The sequence below is a fragment of the Muscardinus avellanarius genome (assembly GCF_963383645.1).
Source record: "Muscardinus avellanarius genome assembly, chromosome: 1".
Taxonomy (NCBI): Eukaryota; Metazoa; Chordata; class Mammalia; order Rodentia; family Gliridae; genus Muscardinus; species Muscardinus avellanarius.
In genome coordinates, this window is record NC_137786.1 from 124,524,856 (window position 1) to 124,548,654 (window position 23,799).

At 38.4% G+C, this 23,799-nt stretch overlaps 2 protein-coding genes across 2 annotated transcripts in view; one reads left to right on the forward strand and one right to left on the reverse strand.

Moving 5' to 3' along the window:
• Positions 1–356: 356 nt before the first annotated feature.
• LOC308278695 (uncharacterized protein) overlaps positions 357–23,799 on the reverse strand; it is a gene marked incomplete at both ends in the record, with an annotated part of 29,993 nt that continues 6,550 nt past the window's right edge. The window contains 6 exons of the mRNA XM_080718644.1: positions 357–1,314; positions 6,720–6,814; positions 9,711–9,926; positions 17,115–17,341; positions 17,450–17,537; positions 20,384–20,470. Coding sequence (XP_080574770.1) covers positions 357–1,314; positions 6,720–6,814; positions 9,711–9,926; positions 17,115–17,341; positions 17,450–17,537; positions 20,384–20,470 — 1,671 coding nt within the window. The remainder of the gene's footprint in view (positions 1,315–6,719; positions 6,815–9,710; positions 9,927–17,114; positions 17,342–17,449; positions 17,538–20,383; positions 20,471–23,799) is intronic.
• Positions 16,953–17,885, forward strand: LOC308271907 (olfactory receptor 8B3-like; the record flags this gene model as incomplete). The annotated part of the gene is made up of 1 exon (XM_080708565.1): positions 16,953–17,885. One exon carries the CDS (start codon positions 16,953–16,955, stop codon positions 17,883–17,885), a length of 933 nt encoding a protein of 310 aa, XP_080564691.1.

Consider the following 23,799-nt stretch of genomic DNA (forward strand, 5'->3'; position numbering starts at 1 on the left):
GTAACAGAAATAGTAAGAAAAAATTCTACTAAACCACATATAAGATGATCAGTAAACATTACATATGTATGACCAAAATGTCTTCCAGAAAAAAACAACAACACAAAATCCAGGTTTGGTAGCACAATCTTGTAAACCTAGTACTTACGAAGGAAGCTGAGACAGGAGGATTTCAGGTTTGCAGCCCACCCCAGCAATTTGTGAGGCCCTCTACAACTTAGTGAGACCCTGTTTCAAAATAAAGAATAAAATATGGCTGCAGGTGTAGCTCAGAGGTGGAATGCCCCTGGGTTCAGTCCCCAGTACCACACAAAAAAGTAAGGTACTTAATTTATTTGCATAATTACTGCTTCAAATTAGAATATGTCTCTGCTTTGAATTTTAATCAGGGCATTCTTCAGTGCACCTTTAACATCCTTGTTCCTTAAACTATAAATCAGAGGATTAAGCATGGGCACCACATTAGTATAGAAAACAGAAAAAATTTTCCCCTGATCCATAGATCCAGAAGAATATTTAAGATACATGAGTGCAGCTGAACCAAAAAACAGAGAAATAGCAATGATGTGAGAGCTACAGGTACTGAAGGCTTTTGATCGTCCTTGAGTGGATTTGATGCGAAGAATGCTACTCAGGATAAAAACATAGGAAGTTAGAATGGTAAAACTGGGGACTGTGATATTAATGCCCACCACAATGAGAACCACTAGCTCATTGACATAGGTGCTGGTGCAAGAGAGTTGGAGGAGGGGGAGAATGTCACACAGATAATGATTGATGACGTTGGCTTTGCAAAAGGTGAGTCTGAGCATGCAGCCTGTGTGGGCAGCGGCTCCAGCGAGTCCCATCACATAGGCAGCAAAAGACAGCAGACAACACACCTGCTGGGACATGGTGATCTTGTACAGTAATGGTTTACAGATGGCCACGTAGCGATCATAGGCCATTGAGGTCAACATGTAGCACTCAGAGATGACAAGAAAGAGAAAGAAAAACAACTGGGTCATGCACCCCACATAGGAGATGACGTTCTTCCTTGAGACAAAGTTCATCAGCATTTTGGGACTGAACACAGAAGAGTAACAGAGATCAATGAAGGAGAGGTTGAAGAGGAAGTAGTACATGGGAGTGTGGAGGTGAGAGTTGAGACCAATGAGAATGACCAAGCCAAAGTTGCCCACGATGGTGACAGTGTAGATCACTAGGAATATGTAAAAGAGAGGAATCTGGAGCTCTGGACGCTCTGTTAATCCAGCAAGAACAAACTCTGTCACCAAGGAGGCATTTGTAGCCAGCATTCTCATCATTAGAAATCTGGAAAGATGGAGAAAATATCATTAGTAGAGGTCCTAGATTTTTTTTTCTTCCTAACTCTTCTTCATAACAAGGGTCCTGGTGTCTGAGTTGAAGAGAGTTCTCCCTTGTTCCTGGCACCTGAATGAACAGTCACATCTTCCTCCTCAGTATTTCAATCATTCTCTTTGTTTTCTTCATGAGATGAACAAGACAAACAATTGATACTGTCCTTACTAGAAAACAAAGATAAAGTACCTGAGGTATTAGCCTACCTGCTAATGAGCTTAGGGACTAGAAATATATCTGTCAAATCTCTCTCCTTCATCTGGTCCTTCACTTCCTAGGTTTTACTCATGCCTCCATTTTTCTGTTAGATACCCCAGTTGTCTTGTGTAAACCAGCAAAAATGAACTTCTCCAAGGCAGAGATCATACCAATATTCTACTTCTTAGAAGGGAGTCCTTCCTAGTCCATCAGATTTTTAAATACCTTACTACAAGAACTCATAAAGTAAAAAATTAATAACAAGTTTGGAGAAAATCCTTGATAATTTAAGATTTATGTTTAACCATTTATTCCTGTTCCTACACATTCTCCTCGACTCTCTCCTGGCTAGACAAAGAATGAAAAAAAAAATGGTGATTGTGTTTTAAGGTCATGTATGAGAGTACGAAGGAAAAACAAAATTAATTTGGGTGCTATTTATATTAGTTGTAGCATTTGAAATTTGGCAACCTGTATTCTTACAACATGCATGGAGCATATCAATAAATCTTAAAGAATGAGACACATCTTTTCTTCCCCTTATGTTGTGATGTAATTAATAAACACCTGAGCTGCTGTGCTGATACCAGGCTGGGGCAGGAGTCAGAGAGTGAGGCTGAGATGAGACAGCTGCAGGCAGTGGAGGCAGAGCCCGTGCTCCTGAGGTCTCATTATTTCACTTAACAGTTTTGACTTTTTACCCACTTAGAGAATGAGAGAGACAAATGGAGACTGATGAACTCACCCTCTTTCCTTTCACGAAGAAACTCAGTATTCACACTCCCTCTACAAACATCAGCTCCACTGTTCTGAAGGAGGGTCTGGCTTCATGTATCAGAGGTTCCCAGATGAGGACTGGCAAAGTGTCAGAGCATGGATTTCATGACTTGAGTGATTCAGGACTCAGTCTCAGGTATAGACCAATTTCTACTTTAAGACAGCCACAATCTCAACTCCAGAAGCTCTATGTCACAGATCACATGGCATTTGCTTAAGGCTTATCATTCTTTGGGACCTCATTAGAAATCCAGAAGTAAGTGTCCCTTAGGACCTCTCTGATGATAAGCCAATAAGGGGGAAAATAATGATGCCTGTGCTCACACCTTACTTTGTGATAGTAGATGCAAACTTACCACCAGGGATTATACAGTCTCCAGACATTGATTATAGGAGTCTTTGCTGACATTTATAAAGACATAAATGTAATTAATATTTACTAATTATAATTCTGGGTAATATGGTACTTTTAGTAAGATTTATGTATAATTTCAGAAAGTTTTTGCTTGTTCATTTTTAATGTTTTGGGTCCTTTTAAATTATTAAGCATTGTGCATATTTTAGATGCATAAAGAAAAAGTATATTTTAATTTCAGGGTATTTTTTTTTTGCAGTACTGAGGGTGGAACCCAGGGTCTTTTCTAACTCCAGGCTATACTCCCAGACCTATTTATATTTTATTTGGAAACAGGGTCTCACTAAGTTGCTAAGAGCCTCACTAAGTAGCTGAGGTTGGCTTCAAACTTGTGCAATCCTCCTGTCTCAGCCTCCCAAGCACAGAGATTACAAGCGTGGGCCACCACACCCGGCTCAATTTTAGGTATTTTTAAGAAAAAGGTTGTGTGATGCAAGAATGATCTTTTATTTCATGAAAATCAACTACCTTGTGTATTCTGACACAATACATCTTTTCATTTAACAAATTGAAATAAAACCTATGGGCTGAGTGTAGTTCTGTGGTGGAGTGCTTGCTTAGCATGCATGAGACTCTCAGAACTGCAAAAGCAGAAACAAAACAAATAAGAGAAAACAAAATTTAAAAAAAAATTTAAGAAAAATCACTCACTATTCATGGATTGATAATTCAAGAAAAATGACTTTTGAATTTCCTTCAAGAAATGACTTTTGAATTTCCTTACATAGATGAATGTGCACTTGTGCTTATGAGAGGGCATGTAATTTTTAAGTTTTTATTTTAAAATGGTTCCATCTAGCCGGGCGTGGCGGTGCACGCTTGTAATCCCTACGCTTGGGAGGCGGAGACAGGAGGATCGTGCTGGTTTGGAGCCAGCCTTGCTGGCTTAAGAGACCCTGTTTCTAAATTTAAAAAAATATAAAATAGGTCTGGGAGTGTAGCCTGGAGGTGGAAGGGCTTTCAGGAACCCCAGTACCACCAAAAAAAAAAAAGGGTTCCATCTAACAGAGCGGCAAGCATAAAGAAGTCAAATAACAACAAATCCTGTTAAGAATGTGGGGAAAGAGGAATTATTTTACACTGTTGGTGGGAGTACAAACTAGTTCAGCCACTGTGGAGATTACTTAGAAAACTGGGAATGGATCCACCATATGATCCAGCTATACCACTCCTGGGTATCTTTCCAACGAGGTTGAAATCAGAGAACTATGGTAACATATGCATGCCCATGTTCATAGCAGCACAATTTGTAATAGCCAAAATATGAAACCAACCTAGGTCTCCATCAACAGATGAATGGATTGCAAAATTATGGTAAATAAACACAATGGAATTCTACTCAACTACAAAGAAGAACAAAATAATGTCATTCGCAAGAAGATGGAAAGACCTGGAGAACATTTTATTAAGTGAGATCAGCTAAGCACAGAAAGAGAAGGGATATATATTTTCTCTAATATGCCCAAACTAGGAACGATTAGGAATACCAGAAGGATTCCAGATAATGGAGAGGAAACCTCAGAAAAGCTGAAAGGGAAGGGTAGGAGACGAAGAAGAATGCTGAGGTTGATTAATGGAGGGGCTGCATTCAAATATGTGTAAAAATATGAATGTAGCATGGTTAACCTGGACACTCATTATTGGGAGAGGGGAAGGGGAAGTGGGGGTGGAAGAGGGCACCAAGCACAATCTGAATGTATGCCATTTTCAGTATGATCTGCAAAAATAAATAAATAAATAAATAAATAAATAATTCTAGATTCAGAGGAATTTGCAAAGAGTCATATGAGTTTCCTTTATTTACCTAATTCCTCCAAAAATGGCATTGCCCACAACTGTAGACCAAAAGCAAAACTAAGAAACTAGCATGGGAACAATGATGTTAAATAGTCTCAGAACTGACTCAGCTTCTAGCAGCTTAACATGCACATGTGCGTGTAGATCTGTGCACAGTTCCATGCAATTCAATCTACTGTGCACAACTGAGCAACCATCACCACAATCAGGATTCACAATTGTTTCACCACAGTAAACTCCCTGATAACACCTCTGAATAATCCTACACAACCCATTCATTTTCTTTTTTTATTTTTATATTGATGCGCTGTAGTCATACATATTAATGGAGTACAAAATGATAGAGGCATATATACATGTGTACATCATTCGTTTTAGCCCTTTCCCAATTCCCACCCCATCCCCTCCCCCTTCCTTCTTTGACTTAGTGATTATTTTGATATGTTTGTGAATGTACATCACATACATTAGGGATTTCCTTCTTCCCCCTCCTATTACTCCCAGTCAGGCCTCCTTATTTGCTCATCTATGGTTTCTCCTCCTTCGTCTATAGTTCCTTCTGTGACCCTTTATCTCCCGAGCTTCTGCGCATTAGGGAAAACATCTGATTTCTTACTTTTTATGATTGAATAATCTCACTTAGCATAATGTTCTCCAATTCCACCCATTTTCATGTGAATGACATAATTTTGTTCTTCATTATGGCTGAGTAAAGTTTCATTGTGTACATATCCCGTAGTTTTCATCTATTGATGGACATCTTGGCTGGTTCTATAGTTTGGCAATTGTGAATTGTGCAGCTATGAACAAAGTGCATTAGTTTGGTATTTTGGTTTCCATTCTTTTATTCAACACATAGCCACAGGTTAAAACTTTCTCAACAAGACCCCAAAGACACAAGAAACTAAAAGGCGGATCAATACGTGGGGTTGCATTAGACTAAAGAGCTTCTATGCAGCAAAGGAAAATATCAAGAACCTCAAAAGAGAGCCAACAGAATGGGAGATTTTGCAACTATTCCTCCAATAGAGGAGTCATATCTAATCTAGAATATACAGAGAACTCAAGAAACTCAGATCTAAGAAAACAACCCAATCAAAAAATGGGCAAGTGAACTAAGTAGGCACTTCACAAAAAAAGAAATTCAAATGACCAATAAATGTATGATAAAATGCTCAACATCATTGGCAATCAGACAGATGAAAATTAAAACTACCCTGAGATTTCACCTAACTCCACCAAGAATACAATCATTCAAAACACAGACGACAACAAATGCTGGTGAGGATGTGAAGAAATGGGAACTCTAATACACGGTTGGAGGGATTGCAAAGTAGTGCAATCACTTTGGAAAACAGTATGGAGGATCTTCAGATGAATGGGAACAAACATACCATATGATCCAGCCCATTCATTTTCATCTTTGTCTGGCAACAATTAATTTGTTTTCCACCTCTGTAACTTTGTCATTCTATAAATGATGCACAAACTCATGCAACATGTCACCTCTCATGTTTAAGTTTTTACAAAGCATAATTACCTCCAGATCCATATGCCAACATTTATTTCTTTTATTGCTGAATAGTATCTCATTTTTTACAAACTAGGTTTATTCAGCCTTCTGTGACAATTTAAAGAATACTAGGTTTCTGTTTGACACAAAACTAAATCTGATAAGTTTGTGGAATATACTACAGGGAAAATGGACAGAGCATCTCAGGACATAGTGGTTTCTCTCAGAATTTTATTTAAGGCAGGAGAGCCTCCTTTCTCCTTCAAGAATGAAGACTGTAACTCTTAGATTTGCGTAGGCTTTATAATTTGTCAAAGACAAGGTAAACACATACATTTCACATACATTTCATTATTTGTGAAATTGTGCATAGCATAATTATCAGTCATAAGCAAATCACTAAGGAAAAGCCCTTTGCTGTAAGGACAACCACATTTATGTCATTTTCGCAGAGGCCTCCTTTAGCCAACATCTCTCACCTCCCCATCCTTGTGTTTGATGCAGAAGTCATGCAAAGGTGGGATAAAATAAAGGTTAGTGATCATGGTACCAGGAAGAGTGCTGGCTCAATTGTGGGCAAGTGTCAACATCTACATATGTACTATGTACATGCTACTCTTAGCCACAAGCAGATATGGGCAATGACTGACTCCATACCTAAAGTTGTAGTTATGTTTGCAGACATGCCCAGCAGAGATGGGCAAGAATCCATTATCCACACATTTCTGGCTGACAAGGACACTGCATACATTCTAATTAAAAATAGAAAGGTGCTCAGGACAAATTGAACACAGGAGCATAATTGAACACAGAGCCTTATCCACACGGGGTATTTGAGTGCCACTTCTGTCCATCAATGGCAGACCACCGAGATGTGCTAACTGGGGAACAGGGAATCCACCAGGGATTAGGTTTAAGAAGATGCACAAAAAATTTTAAACATCTCAAGGTGACAATATCTAGTTTATTCAGATTCAGTACTTCATTTCTCTCTTAAGCTTTCTGGAGATTGACAAATTCTGAGGTGTAAAAAATGAATAAACATAAGTGGATTCTGAAAGATTAAGACAGACTGCCTAGTAATCCTGGAACTTGGAGACAATATAGTGGTAAGTACCATTGATTTTTCTATTTTCTTTCTTCATATCCCAAATGTATGAGAAGCCTGCACACTCAAACCAAAAAAAAAAAAAAAAAAAAACAACCAAGATAAAAAAATTAAAGCCCTTGTCTCTATAACCAAACAAATAAAAAACAAATAGGCTAGCAGAATGTGAAACATCACTGTTAACATAATACCCATTTCATAATAGCCAAAAACTGCCTTTCACAGATGTCAGCAGGAATGAATGGAGAGTTAAACTCCACTCCTGCTCGGTGGTAGCAGGAAGGTCTCTGATTCCTTCACTGGGTGATCACAGCAGGGCCACAAGGAGGCTCAACTTGTCTCCCTGTCCAGAGGTAGTAGAAATCTAATGCCCCACTGAGACCAAGTAACAAGGTAAACTTCCTTCCTTCCCCAAATGCAACATAGCAGAATGGGGAGATACCATTGGGCACTCTACTTTCCTGCCACAGTAGAGTCAAAGGGGCCCCGGGGAGCCGATCTTCCATCCCAGGTGGTGTGAAATCCAGTAAGTGGTTTCCCAGGTCATGTTAAGTCTGAAGGGCAGCGAGCAGCAAGTCATATACCCCACATGGGACAGTCATGTATTGAGCTCTGTTTTCTTCATCTTTTTCTTAAAGTTAGCATATAAGATGTAAAAATTTCACAAATACTTTATGTCTTCCAAAAAATCAGCTTGTAGATTTAAATCAGTAAATGTATTCAAATTTTCTTTTCTTTTGAGGGGATCAAAGACTTTTTAGTTGGCCTAGTCTTCCAATGGGACAAATTGCTTTTAGGTGGGAAGATTTACTGATCAAAAAATTCTCCTTTTTAGTAGAAGAGAGGATTCAAAGTTTCCCAACACAAATAAATGTTAAGAAGCATGCGTGGGAGCTCATAGATGCTAACACAGGAGTTATTAGCATGAGGCAACATGAGATACAATGGCATGCACAAGCAGAACAAGGGGTAATGAAACGGGCTTCAGTGAATTGAGAGAGAGAGAGAGAGAGAGAGAGAGAGAGAGAGAGAGAGAGAGAGAGAAAGAGAGGAGATGAGTATAAGGATTTTATGACCTTTTGTTTCAACCCAGAGCCCTTGATTCAAATTCCCAAAGTCAAAATCTAATGTGGCTTCCAACTGTATTAATGCAATCTCAGAGACTCATAAGAGCATGCTAGAATGGCATTCTCCTTATAGGACTCTGTAGAAACTAACAAGGAGCATCACAATGGGTCTGTCCACTACTCTGCCCTGAGGTCAAGAATTCTGATAGGAAATTATAAATTCAGTAGAATGTTGATCCTCAAAAGATCCAACATTAGATCTATTATAGAGGAAGTGAACACAAGCTCAGTAATTTTTAGCCTCCAGGGGCTCACCCAAGTGGGAAGGAAACCATAAAGGTCAGCATAATTATCATTGCTTTTCATCAGTTTCACAGAACCATAAAGAGATTGTCATTTAAGAAAGGCGATGCTTTGGAAGCTCAGATAAAGTGTGTGCTTTCTTTCTTGCAAGTTAAGAGAATCTGCGTGGGAAATTCTCAAATAGAAATCATGTAATAATCCCTAGAGTACCTCTTCTACAATGTTGCAGACAAATTTGTGTTAATTGCCATTACTCTGTTCATCACCAATTAGGACCATGGGGAGGAAGGGCCCTTGAGGTTCAGAAGAAGAGAGGTCTCCAGGGGGAAAAAGGTGAGCACTACATCATCTCTATTTTGATAATCTCCCTTCAAAGCTCAACTATATGAATCATGGGTTCTGGAGAATGCTGTCTTTTTACTGCTTCTCAGCCCTAATCCTTAGTGAAGACTGAGAAGGGAGGAAATGAAGCTTAGAGACAGTAGGAGGTCTGCTGGAAATCTTTCTGGACAGAGAGTCACAGCTAAGGTGGAGGAAGAAGGAAATGGGGATTCCTAAAGAATCAACATTGGAAGTCTTGCTCTTTGGATGCCCTGCTGTGTTTCCAGACAACCTGAACTTGAAAATCTGCAGCTCCGGATCTCCTTCTGAAGCCAAAAAATGAGGGTTCACTGTTAACATAGCCTTTTACTCCTGTTCCTACAGATTCCTCCTGTGAAGAAAATGACTATGGAAAATGACTCCTCGGTGACAGAGTTTGTTCTTCTGGGATTGACAGACCTGCCTGAGCTCCAACTGCCCCTGTTCATCCTGTTCTTGGTAAACTATGTAGCCACTATGGTGGGAAACTTTATCTTAATTAATCTGATTTGCCTGAATTCACAACTTCACACCCCCATGTACTTTTTCCTTTTCAATCTGTCCTTCATTGATTTCTGTTACTCATTTGTCTTCACCCCCAAAATGCTGATGAGCTTTGTTTCAGAGAGGAACACCATCTCCTTCTCAGGGTGCATGGCTCAGCTGTTCTTCTACTGCCTTTTTGTCAATTCAGAGTGCTACGTGCTGACAGCCATGGCGTATGACCGCTATGTGGCCATCTGTCAGCCCCTGCTATACACAGTTGTCATGTCCCCCAGGCTCTGCTGTCTGCTGATGATTGGCTCATACCTGATGGGGTTTGCTGGTGCCATGGTCCACACGGGGTGCATGGTCAGGCTCAGCTTCTGTAATTCCAACCTCATCAACCATTACATGTGTGAAATCGTCCCCCTCCTCCAGCTGTCTTGCAGCAGCACCTACATCAACGAGCTCGTGAGTGCTGCCGTTGTATCCACAGTTATCATTGCATCTAGCCTCATTATCTTCATCTCCTATGCCATGATTCTTCATAATGTAATTTGTAAGTCATCAGCTAAGGGCTGGTCCAAAGCCATGAGCACCTGTGGTTCTCACATAGTCACCGTTGGCCTATTCTATGGATCTGGGATGCTAACTTACATTAAACCATCAACTCCAGGGTCTTTGGACTATGGGAAATACCTCTGTGTGTTCAACACTCTTGTGGTGCCCATGCTGAACCCCCTCATCTACAGCCTCAGGAACAAGGATGTGAAGCTTGCTCTGCAGAGAACTCTGAAGAAGATCACAGCCTGACTGAATTAATGGCCTGCCTTGCCCTTGTCCCCACTGCTGGATGTTTTTCTCTGTTTCCTCCCTACCTTCCTCCTATTCTTTCTCTTTCTTTCTTGTCATCATTTCTTCTAACATGTGGGTAGATTTTCTCCTGCAATATATTTTCTTCTTCTACTTGCAATGCAGTCCTATAGACTTATTCTTGGCTATGAGACCTGTTTTAGTCCCAAGATAGAAACATTAGGATGATATTTTTTCATATATAAATATTACATTACCTTCTATTTTTTCCTTTATGTCTTTTTTATTCAAAAAATCCAAGGAATTTTGTACTTTCTGACAAATCTCTCCATTTTCTGTTTTTCTGAAGTAATTATATCAGTATTTTCTGCTTCAAATTTTTATTATTCATGCCAACATTAAAATTAAATGGATGATAAGAATTTTGAAAAGGTAAAGTTGTAAAATTTTTTAGATTTTTAACTTTATTTTGATAGTGTTTTTCATTCTGGGATTTTAAAGTGATATCTGTAATGGAATTGTATATTTAATGGTGTAAGATTCTATTCCTATGGATGTATGAGAATACATGAGGCTAATCACTTTGCCCACTTTTCTCAAACCCACCAATAATGGTAATGCATTGGTTGAGTGATATTTTGTCATAAATAGGATTGAAACTGTCACCAATAGTTCCATGTATCTGCAAATATGTCTGTAATTTTGTCTCAAAATTACATGATAATCTTCTTGAGTGCAGAACAGTGTCACAAGTAATGTCAAAATTCTTTGTTTCTCTAGCTGCATAATGAGGATTTCTTTTGCAAAGTTTTTTTTTTCACTTAAAAATGCAAACTAAACTCTATGAGATAAATCTTGACCAATTAGGATTTGTACTTTCAACATTTTTTTTTTTTTTTTGGTGGTGGTACTGGGGTTCCTGGAAGCCCTTCTACCTCCAGCTATACTCCCAGACCTATTTTTTTATATTTTTATTTGGAAACAGGGTCTCTTAAGCCAGTGCGGCTGTCTTCAAACCTGCATAATCCTCCTGTCTCTGCCTCCCAAGCGCGGGGATTACAAGCTTGCGCCACCACACCCGGCTCAATATGTAATTTTGACGTCTTTGTGTCTCCTAGGAAAATAATTATACTGGTTGACCTGTATAACTTCCCACATTCTTTATAAATCTTGTTAAATATATTTTTTCTTTTTTGTTCTACTTTTATTGGTGCATTGTAACTATATATCATAAGTATAGAGTAATAGGAATATCTATGCACATGACACCTGATGTGTTTTCCTCTAGATCCTACTCCAGTCCTTTCCGTTCCCCACACATGTCATTGCAATTGGCATGAATAATTTTGTATATGCACATAACATTATTTAAACTGTTACCTTCATTATATCTCTATCCCCCTTCCCATGAACCCCTTCCATTGCTCCACTGGACTTTCTACTCCTTTATCTGAGGTCTCCTTGTTTACCCAATTTCTCTCTAACTTCTGCATATGAGAGAAAACATACAACTACTTGCTTTCTGAGACTGGTTTTTGTAATGTATATTTAAAAACAAAGTCTCACTTTTAAAACATATGTCTGTTTTCTTATCCTCTTCTTTGGATGAAGACATTGTTAGGTACTTGTTTAAGGCCACAGAACTAATGATGCACGGCCTAATTTTGATCCCATTGTGCATACTATGATGAAATGGAAGAAAAGAAAAAAAAGGTGAAGAAACATAGACAACTCTGGAGAGTTGTTCTCGTGTGAGCCTCAAAATCGGGTTTATATGAGATAAGGTCCCAAGCCAAGAATTCTGTAGTACAGAGATAATCCACAAGGCTTTGATGCCCAACTAGAAAAATTCCAAGCACCTGCAGAACCTAATTCTAATCTAGGATAAACAGGTTGTGCTACAAAGAAACTTTTCATCTCAATCTTTTTATAATGGTGAATATTTTTTCTGGGATGGTGAATCTAAGTTTGATTTAAGCCTTTCTGGAGAGATGTGTCGTGATTTCCATAGTAGTATAATCCTATTAGATATTGGATAGCATTTGGAGTAATTAAACAAGTTATTCATATAGAAAATTGCACTCTAAATTTTAATATCTTAAAAATTTTATAATTTTATTTTGCATTATAATAATACATCATAGTGATATTCAAAGTGATACAAATATACATTCACATGTCACTTGTGTATTTTCTTCTGGGTCCCACCCCACTTTCCACTCTTCCCGTCCAGTACATGTGAGTGATATTGGTAGTGATACCTTCATATATAGATACAACATTATTTGAACTGCTTCCTTACTCAATCCTCCTTTTCACCAACCCCTTCCCACTTCCCTTCCCTGGTCTCCTTCCATTAATCTGCTGGTCTCTCTCCTCATTTGTCTGAAGACCCTTTTGTTTTCTGTTTTCTCTACCTTCCACATTTGAAAGAAAACACATTACTCTTGACTTTCTGAAACTGGTTGATCTCCCTTTGCACAATATTCTCTAGTTCCATCTATTTTCCTGGTAATTCATTTTGTTCTTCTTTATGGCTGAGTAGTTTTTTATTGTTTGTATATATGACATTTGTGTTTGTGTGTACACAAAAGATAAATTGTCCACTTTCTGTCATTACCTTGAATGAGCTCAAGAAAGATGCACCTCAGCAAGGGCGAGGGTAGGGTAGCCTTGTCAGAAAACAATGGTTCATTATTCCTGTTATCTTTACGTTTATATGAAAATAAGACTATTGAAAATTCTAACACATTGGCTTATAAGAATAGCTTTAGAAGAAAATGATGCTAGTTAACAAACTTTAATTCAGTCTTTTAAATATTATTTTCTTAGAACTGAATGTTAGGTATTTATATTTATTTCAATATTTAGCTTACTATTATAATGCTATAAAGTCTTATCCTCAAGAAAAGTCTGAAATCTCACTATTTTTATTCTTTCCTCTGCAATTATCATATTGCTTGGTTTAAAAGAAAGCTTTACACTATTTAGTTTGACTTTTTAATGTATGTAGTAAAAACATAGAACACATTCATGTTCATACATTTTGGATACTTCATGTAAGGTAACTATTGGTTAAAACCAAACATTATGTGATATATATATGAATAGAAAAGGCTACAAAATTTCCAACACATAAACATGATTATGAGATAAAAATGTTTATTATCTTGATTTGATTATTACCCATTGTATAAATTCCTTGAATTACCATAATGTACCCCATAAAGATATTACCTCTTCATTAAAAAAAAGAAATACAAGTTAGTATCTCTGATTCAATCTCAACTGTATAAGATGAGGTTCTGACTTCTCTTATTTTCTTGTGATCAAAGTTTTATTTTTCTATTATTACTGCAGTTATATATTTGTACTGAAAAATAGCCATTGTAGCTGGGCATGGTGCTGCACGCTTGTGTCCCAGTACTTGGGAGGCTGAAACAGGAGGATCACAGATTCACGAATAGCCTCAGCTAATAATGAGGCCCTCTGCTACTTAGTGAGACTCTGTTTCAAAATAAAGAATAAAAAATAGAACTGGGGGTGTAGCTTGGAGATAGATGTCCCTGGGTTCAATCTGTCTTGTGGGATACATTTCAAACTTTCCCTAAGGAAATTTTGATCTCTTAGTAATTTGGGAGAGCCTGAGAATAATAACTGTGACTCATTTTAGCAATGGTTGAGTTTCCTATTATCTTAAATAAAAAAATCTGTAATTGATGAATCTCCAATTTTTTTTGTTCCTTCTACTGTTTTTCTGAGTTTTCTCTCATTGAATTTACTAATCCTCTGATTTTAAAGTGACCTCCCTCCTAAACTTTTATTTTCTCACTTTTCTCCCAAATTTTATTTAGCCTTATCTATACTTGTACTTGGATGCTAGTTCAAAACTGAGTATATAAATTCTACTAATATTTCCAGTATTTCTGAGACCTCTCTGTAGTGCAACACCGTAATTTACTAAAATGCTCAGGCTCCTATGCTGGGAAATTTTATTGTGTTTTTCCTTCCCCTTTGTGAGAATTCCTGCTGAATATTTTTTCAATATCTCATATACCTTTGTTTTTCAGAACTAATTATAGCAGAGCTCTTAATTCAGGTTGCTTCCTTTGTTCCTTTGTGATTTGTTGACTGTTATATCTCCTCTGAAGCTCACCCCCCCCACCCCATACATCTCTCAGATACTTGTCATTCCTGCCAGTGCCATCATACTGATATTTCAAAGTCAGAGCTGTGGTTAGTGCAATCTGTCCACAAATAAAAATAAAAATAAAAATAAAAACCTTGAGTGGCTCCCAAGGCTTCCTATTGGATCCATGGTTTTGGAGTTTCCCATACTCCATGGATTCAAATCAGTCTCTGAGTCTATACTTAAGTCCTATGGGAGAACAACTGGTATTCAAAGAGTTTGGGTAGCTCCTAGGTGGATTTCAGGGAGTAAAGAAACTACAGTCTTTCTCTGAACTCAGGAACTGGGATTTGAGTGCTCTTAGATGACTTTTAAAAGTCTAACAATGTCATTCATTCATCTGTTGATGGACATCTTGGCTGGTTCCATAGTTTGGCTATGGTGAATTGTGTAGCTATGAATATAGATACACATGCATTAGTTTGGTAGCTTGGTTTCCATTATTTTGGGTAGATACCCAGAAGTGGTATTGCTGGATCATATGGTGAGTTTGTTCCCATTCTTCTGGGGAATCTTCCATACTGTTTTCCAAAGTGGTTGCACTAATTTTCACCAACAGTGTACTAGAGTTTCCACTTCTCCACGTTCTCACCAGCATTTGTTGATGTTTGTGGTTTGAATGATTGCCATTCTAGTTGGAGTTAGGTGAAATCTCAAGGCAGTTTTGATTTGCATCTCTCTGATTGCTAATAATGTTGAACATTTTTCATACATTTATTGGTCATTTGAATTTCTTCTTTCATGTATGTACACATGGAATTTTACTTAGCTTTAAAGAAAAACACAATTACATAGTTTGCAGAGAAATGGATGGAACTGGAGAACATCATTCTAAGTGAGATTAATTAGTCACAAAAAAGAAGAAATCAGATGCTCTCCCTAATATGCAAAACTAGGGAGAAAATGGATCATAGGAGGAACTCTAGATAAGAAGGAGATATTATAGATGAGCAAATAAGGTGGCCTAAATAAGGGGATGGCAAAGGGGAAGAGGGAATTTCTCTACTGTACATGATGTACATTAACAAACATATCAATGTCAATCACTAAGCCAAACATGAGAAGGAGGAATGGGGAGGGAATGGGTGGGAATTGGGGAAGGGATAATTGAGTGATGTGTGCATGTATGCCTCCACCATCTTGTACCCCATTAAGATGTATGTCTACAATGTACCAAAAATTTTTTAAAAATAAAGATAAGGCTACTGAGGGGAAAAGGGAGTCTAGCAATGTCCCTTATGCATATTGCAGATGTTTTCCTGTCCTACATTCTTATTTACAAATAAAAACATTCTTATTTACAAATAAGCCATTTCTTGCGGCACAAAAAAATTTGTGTAGTATCCAATATAGATTCCAGGAAATATGGAAAAATTCTCCTCACCTACCAAATTTCATTATGCATATATTTATTGAGTATCTACTCCATGTGTCAGGTATTGTTCTAGATTCTTCAAAAATAGCCCTGAAGTATAGCCTGCCATAGTCAAAATCCTGCCATTGTGGAGCTTAGATTGTAATTTGTGTAGACACATGAATTGAGGGAGCACACAACAAACAAAGAAATGTGTAACAATTCATTGAGAGACAGATACTAGGAAGAATCCACTGTGGTTACAGGGCAGGTTTTCTTGTTTTTCTATTTGGAGATATGCCCCATTTGGTAGTAAATAATAAATCAAAATGTAAGCAAAATGATATACTTCCAATAAACCAATGTCATTATCACAAACTAATTTGTAAATGCCGGATAGGTAATTTCTTTTAGGTGGAAAGCCTGATCTCTGAGGAAAACACAGGACTTCTGATTTTTTAATCAGGTCCCTAGGATTTTCTAAATCATAAATCCCCTTGGGCCATGTTCACAGGTGGCTCTTTCAGCATCATAGATTCTATTCACCAACCCCTAGGATAGAGAGAACACATTGAGTAAAGCTGCCACCAGGAATCCTACTGTATAAGTCATGGCTTCTCAGAGCCTGGGGCCTAAGGGCTATGCTCTGGTTCCTCCTTTCCAAATTTACCCCTACCAAAAGCAATACCAGCAAAAAAAGAACTTCTTTCCTTGGCTGTGTACCTCTCAATCTAACCATAGCCAATTTTCCCTTTGTGAGAACAGGTAAGTAGAGTTAACCAGATCCTCTACTGAAATCCTGATGCAGAGGGTGAGTGATGGATTTCACCTATCTTTTTATTTTATTCTTTCAAGTCTCATCTGTGGGGGCTAGTGAGTCCTTGAAAGCCCCATCTCCTCTCTGCTGAGACCACCACTGACCTAGGGAGGGAGGTGGATACTCTAAGCAGAGGTGGACCAGAGATGCTGCAGAGCCAGGAGCTCCTGAACCTCCTCCCACTGAAACTGCCTTCCATGTGTTTTTATGTTCAGCTTTATAATTCTCTCAAGCTTACAAAATGGAGAAAGCAAAGGCACAGGGAAGGACAGGCTTGAATTCATCCTTTCATTTCTGGGTCTGGATCTTGTTAATAGTGGGACTAGATGAAGAGAGCTGGATGCTCATTTTAATGTTGCCTTATCTTCTTTTCCCACAGACTTGACCCAGGGAATAATGGCCTCCGACAATGGCTCTTCAGTGGCCGAGTTCATCCTGCTGGGTCTAACGCAGCAGCCAGAGCTCCAGATGCCCCTCTTCTTCCTCTTCTTAGGAATCTATGTGGTCTCCATGCTGGGGAACCTGGGCTTGATTGTTCTGATTGGTCTGAACCCTCACCTGCACACACCCATGTACTACTTTCTCTTCAACCTTTCCTTTATTGATCTCTGCTATTCTTCTGTCATAACCCCTAAAATGCTGATGAGTTTTGTAGAACAAAATATCATCTCTTATGCAGAGTGCATGGCTCAGCTCTTTTTCTTCTGCTTCTTTGTTATTGATGAGTGCTATATTTTGACAGTAATGGCCTATGATCGATATGTGGCCATCTGTAAGCCCCTGCTCTACAAGGTCACCATGTCACCTCAGGTATGCCTCATGATGACGCTGGGTGTGTATGTGATGGGGTTTTTGGGTGCCATGGCCCACGCTGGGTGCATGCTGAGACTCACCTTCTGTGATGGCAACATCATCAATCATTACATGTGTGACATCCCCCCTCTCCTGCAGCTCTCCTGCACCAGCACCTTCATCAATGAGCTGGTGGTTTTCATTGTGGTGGGTGTGAATGTAATAGTGCCTAGCCTGACTGTATTTATTTCTTACACTTTGATCCTCTCCAACATCTGTGGTATCCGTTCCACAGAGGGAAGGTCCAAAGCCTTCAGTACCTGCAGCTCCCACATAATTGCAGTCTCTCTTTTCTTTGGAGCTTCAGCATTCATGTACCTGAAGCCTTCACCTACTGGGTCTCGAGATCAAGATAAAATAGCCACAGTTTTTTATACTATTGTGGGGCCAATGTTGAATCCTTTCATCTACAGTTTGAGGAATAAAGATGTCCATGCAGCACTGAGAAAGACTTTGAGGAAAATGGTGCTCTTCTAGACAGGAACTGTGTTTGTTGGAGATGCCCCCAAATAGAGCATATAATGTTAAAATCTATGGAGAGGCCAGGCGTGGTGGCGCAGGCTTGTAATCCCTGCACTTGGGAGGCTGACACCGGAGAATCGCGGTTCGCAGGCAGCCTCAGCTACTTAGTGAGGCCTTGGAATTCAGTGAGACACGGTTTCAAAATAAAGAATAAAAAATAGGGCTGGGGGTGTAGCTCGGAGGTAGAATGCCCCTGGGTTCCATCCCCAGACCCGCAAAAAAAAAAAAAAAAAATCTATGGAGAGAATGGACTGTGATGGGATAATGGTTGTCAAGCATGCACAAGGCCCTAAGTTTGATCCCCAGCATTGCAAAATGCAGCAGCAGTAACAGCAAACCTCAAAGAACTATGCAAAGACTAGTATAAAATCAAAATAAAATGCAAATAATTTAGTACTATTTAAAATTAAATTAATTATAAAAATCCTTTTGGAAGTGAAGACAATATATGGATGAGGCTTAATCCATCATCCTTTCAGAGAGAGTAGGAAACAGTTCATTCTGTCATTTTCCAGTTTATTTTTAGAAATTATATCCTTTTCAATGATGCTGGGGATTTAGACCAGCACTTTGCTCAAATTTCCTTCCAATAAGCTACACCCCAGTCTTGGAAACTGTAAAATTATGCATAGAAAAAGTTAAATGAAATTAAGTCCAGAAGTGGCAAATTGTTAGATTTTTTAAATCTTTTTTTTTCTCCTCTGAGAGTTAAATTCAGAACCTCACATTTACTAGGCAAGTGCTCTACTAGTTAGTTATAACCTCAGTCATCAATATTAGTTATGATGTGTTTCACGAGGACACATCTAGAATTCCTGAAGGCGTGATGTGGAAATAACAATTCTGATTGTCTTCTAATTCATTTAATAAACTTCTGTTGAGTATTGTGGGGGATTTTGTTTTGAGAGATTCCTTTGTTTTTCCAAAGGGAAGAAATACGAGGGGCAGGGGTTGGGCTGGCTCCTTACTCTGGTCTCCAGTCATTTCTCTTCAGTCTCAAGAGAATGTGTTAAAGGGAAGCTGTATTTTGTTCCAGGCCCCTAGGGGGCATGATCACCCACTTTAGGAATCTGTCTGCTAGTTCTTCCTTAGGAAGCAGTGAAGTAACAATTGCTTACTACTAACTGTTAGAAGATAAATTTTGTTCTTTATTCAAATATATTTTATAATCTTAATTCATTAAAGGCAGCTCCTTACCATTAACATTTCACTCTCATTTTGTCTCAAAGTTTTACATGGTACAAATAATATAGTTTAATCAGCAAATATATAAGCTGAACGTCTACTCTGTTTTAGAAACATCATCATGCCCAGGCTCTATTTTCAATGTCAGATATAGAGTGGTAAAGAAGACAGAAAATACCTGTGCACTTAGAGAGCTGATTGTCTACAGTAAGGTAGAGATAGGGTGCAAGTGGCAAGCGCGTGCACACACACACACACACACACACACACACACACACACACACACTTACACATTTCCTGAAATATATGTGAATATATCTTAAAAGTGCTACACAAAGTCTTAAATTAAGATGCTGATACAGAACATAACTGTGTGTTTACTGTGTATTGGGCAGTCATTAAGGGATCTTTTAAGGAGACTGTGTATGAGTTTAGATCTCACGGAAGACTGAGGGACAGCCACCTGCTGAGAATTCTGGGCAGAGATAAGGGCGGGAGCAGAGTCCCAGAGAAATAAACAATTTTGATGATTATGAGGGATGAAAAACAGGTCAGTGTTTCTGTGGTGTAGCCAGAGAGGGGTAAACATTAGAGATGTGTGTGGTTCATAAAGAATCAGAAAAATGAGGTCAATATATCAGGTCCTTGCAAGGGAAAAGAGTGGACATTTTTAAAGCACAATAAAAACCTTGTGATATTAATCATGCAAAGGATTTTGCTTTTTCCCCCTTCTCTGTTTTGAAGCCCAGTCTATGTTTGTTTATAACTAATCTGGAGCAAATGGTAAAGATTCCATGAATAATTTGAAGTGCCATCCATGAAGCAATGAACCTTAAGTAACAAGTTGTCGTGTCCTGAAGGAGGCACGATGATTCTTTTCTAATTTTTCACATTCAAATGAAGAAGAGTCAGAGGCTGCTGATGTCAACCAAAACAGTAGCATGAATTATGTGGAGGTGCCTTTAACCTTGCATTTTCACTCCACTGGCACGGATGTCCTCAACTGGGAAGACCACTTGGACTGGGAACCATGCTGTCTTGTTTGGTTCTACTTCTGCACCTTTTGTGCTTTGTGTCTCTTCATCCCTAAAGTGTGCATGGCTAATAGTTCAAGTGCAGAAGTGCAGCTTGAATGAAGTGGTACATGTTTAAAGAGTGCTTCATACCAGTAGCGTTTTGAAGATCATAGTCAAGGGATACTGAAATGCAGTCCTTTTCACATTTCTTTTCTGGAATCTGTGTGCCCCTTATACTCAGTGACCTCTCACCTCTGCCATTGGCCTGCTGGCAGTCAGTCTTGACATAATTGCTACTGTTTGATTATTGTACTGATGTGGCTGCCATTTCAAGTGAGCCTGTAGAACCAGTGGTTATGCATGTGGGGAGTTTATTAGTTCATCAACATTTAAGATTCATAAATATATACATGTATATTTTAATGTATATATTTATTTTTATGGTTTTCATAGGTGTAACGTTAATTAAAAGTGTAATATAATGCTAAAAATAAAGTTAGGACACATGTAGTAGAATATGGAGACAAAAGAAAGGATGTAAAACTTTTAATGATTAAATAAATCAACAGATGAGTGGATTTCAAAACTATGGGATATGTACACAATCTGCAAAATATTAGGGAGAAATGGGTAACAAGAAGGGACCCTATAGAGGAACAATGAAGGTGACATATCTGAGGGGATAAGAGGGAGGATAAGGGAAACTCTTTAAAGCACATGATGTACTTAAGCATATCAAAGTCAATCAGGAAGCCAAGCATGGGTAGGAGGGAGGGGAGGGAAGGGGTTAGAGATTGGGTAAGGGCTGATTGGGTGATGTGTGCATGTGTATCTCCACAAGTTTTTATCCCATTGAGATGTATAAACTACAATGCACCAATAAAAATTTATTTAAAAAAAAGAAATACACTTTTCTTATATTGTTATTTGTGATGCTAGGCACTGAATCCAGAGTTTTTTATTAACCCATACTAGCCTTTGACCACTGAATTACATCCCCAATTGGAAACACACTTTTTTGGTGGGATAGTCATAGTTTTGTTCATTTATTCACTGCAAAACAATAGCTGATAAACAAGAGACTCACAGGTGGCTGAACCTGGGTCATATTTTGTTTCTGAGATACATGCAAAATAGTGTACATAGGAAAAGCCATGGATCTGAAAGCAGGATCAATAATTGATTCGTCTGCACCAAGAAAATGTTTATATACTTGAAAAAAATCATACTTTCATTGAGTTTAGCATAGAAAGTCGAAGAAGCAAGTGACTTCATGTCCATGTACTACTAGCAGCCTCTTTCTCTGTCAGCAATAAAAGCACAAATCATCGTGTCTAATAATTTTTTTCTTTTTTTATTGGTGCATTGTAGTCATACATCTTAATGGGATACAAGATGGTAGAGGCATACATGCACACATCATTCATTTAGCCCTTTCCCAATTCCTCCCCATTCCCTCCCCATCCCTCTCATATTTGGCTTGCTGATTGACTCCAATATGTTTGTGAATGTACATCATGTACATTAGGGAATTTCCCTCTTTCCCCCTCCCATCATCCTCAATTAGGCCTCCTTATTTACTCATCTACTGTTTCTCCTTCTTACTCTAAAGTTCTTCCTATGGCCCTTTTTCTCCCTAGCTTCCATATATTAGGGAGAGTATCAGATTTCTTCTTTTTTGTGACTGACTAATCACGTGTAGCATAATGTTCTCCAGTTCTATCCATTTCCTTCCAAATGACATAATTTTGTTCTTTTTTATGGCTGAGTAAAATTCCATTGTGTACATATTCCATAGTTTTGTACTCCATTCATCTGTTGATGGACATCTTGGCTGGTTTCATAGTTTGGCAATTGGGAATTTTGTGGCACACATGCACTAATTTGGTAGTTTGGTTTCTGTTTTTTGGGATAGATAACCAGAAGTGGTATTCCTGGATCATTTTCATATTGATGTTTCAGTAAAATTCCATATTATCTTTACCTTGTGCAGTGAATAGTAATTTTTATGGACTACCTGTATGCCTGCAAATTTTTGTGTTCACTCCCCCTAATCTTAAGACCTTAGCCTGGCAGTATTTAGATATGATATTCTTAATGTTGAAGTTAAAGTAATGGTTTAGTGATTAAGTTAAAATAAAGCTTTTGGCTAGGTCCTAATCCAGTCTGCCTGGTGTCCATATGCAAAGGGGGAACTTGAACACAGAGATACTGAGAATGAAGATACACAGGAGAAAGGCCTGAGGAAGACACAACCAAGTGGAGAAGTTCAGAACAAGACAAAACTACGGATGCTTTGATCTTGGGATTCCAGTCTCCAGGGTTGTGAGAAAATACATTTCTGATGTTTAAGTCACCCTGTCTATGATATTTTGTTATGGCAGACCAGAAACTAGAAAACTAATACCCTGGCAGAATATCATTTTTTCTTTTAGGACCCAGTAGTGAGAAATAGAAAACATGTTTTAAAAAAGTTCAAAACAAACAAAAACAAAAAGGAAAACAAAAGCTCAAATATAAACCCAAATCTCAAACTTCAAAAATACTATACTTATATAAAGAGAGTATCTTTTTAGCTGGGCATGATGGAGCATGCCTATAACCCCACTACTGGGATTCCAGATCAGTCTCAGCAATTTAGTGATTTAGTGTGACCCTCAGCAACTTGATGAGACTCTGTGAAAAAATAAAAGTAAAATAGGTGTGGGGGTATAGCTTGGATGTATAATGTGCCTAGGTTCAATTTTTTTTCTTCAAAAAAGTGTGTATTTTTAATTGACATATAATAGTTATGTATGTTAATTAATTATGGGGTATAGTAATAATTTAATACATATAGTCAGCCTAAAAGGTAGGTTGAGGCACACTGATGTGAGAACAAAAACTTTTTTTTGAGCTAAAAATGAGGATGGCCACCCAGGTAAAAAACAAGTTCTAGTCACCCTGAAGAAGTGCCCTTGAAATGGCATCAGGAGGGCCTATGTTCTTATACAGGAGGAAAGAAGACAAAGAAAAAGATGTGGAGGAGAAGGATGTGTATGAAAGTATTTATGCACCTGGGACAATAGCTGGCACATATAGTAGGTGCTCAATAAAAGGCTGGATGGAGGAGGAGAATTTTCCAATATTTGTCTATACAAAGTACTATACAGATATTTTTGTGCCACGGGCAATGATTTATGTAGTACCAAAGCTTTTCTTTGTGGACAAGAATCTGGAACAACAACAAAAAAAAACATGTGTGGGACACATAAAGGACACTGCTGGATTCTTAAAAGTCATCTAAGAGCACTCAGATCCCACTTCCTAAGTGCAGAGAAAGACTGCAGTCTCCATCCTCCCTGAACATCTGCTAAGGACCTGCACAGGTTCTCGGAGTCTCAGTGGCTCTCCCATAGGACTCAGTCTAGACTCAGATCACACGCAGATTGGATCTGTGCAGTTTGGGAAGCTCTCAAGTGTCAAAATCATGGATTCACTGGCAGGTCATTGGGAGCCACTCAAGATTTTTATGTCTTTTGTGAGCAGGATTGAACTAACTACAGTGTTGACTTTGAAAGATCAATATGATGGCTAGTACTAGAGAGATTAGGGGTGTGGGTGAGCTGAAGAGGCAAATACAGCATTGGATCACAAAAGAACAAAAGAAATACTCTGTTTTAAGAGTT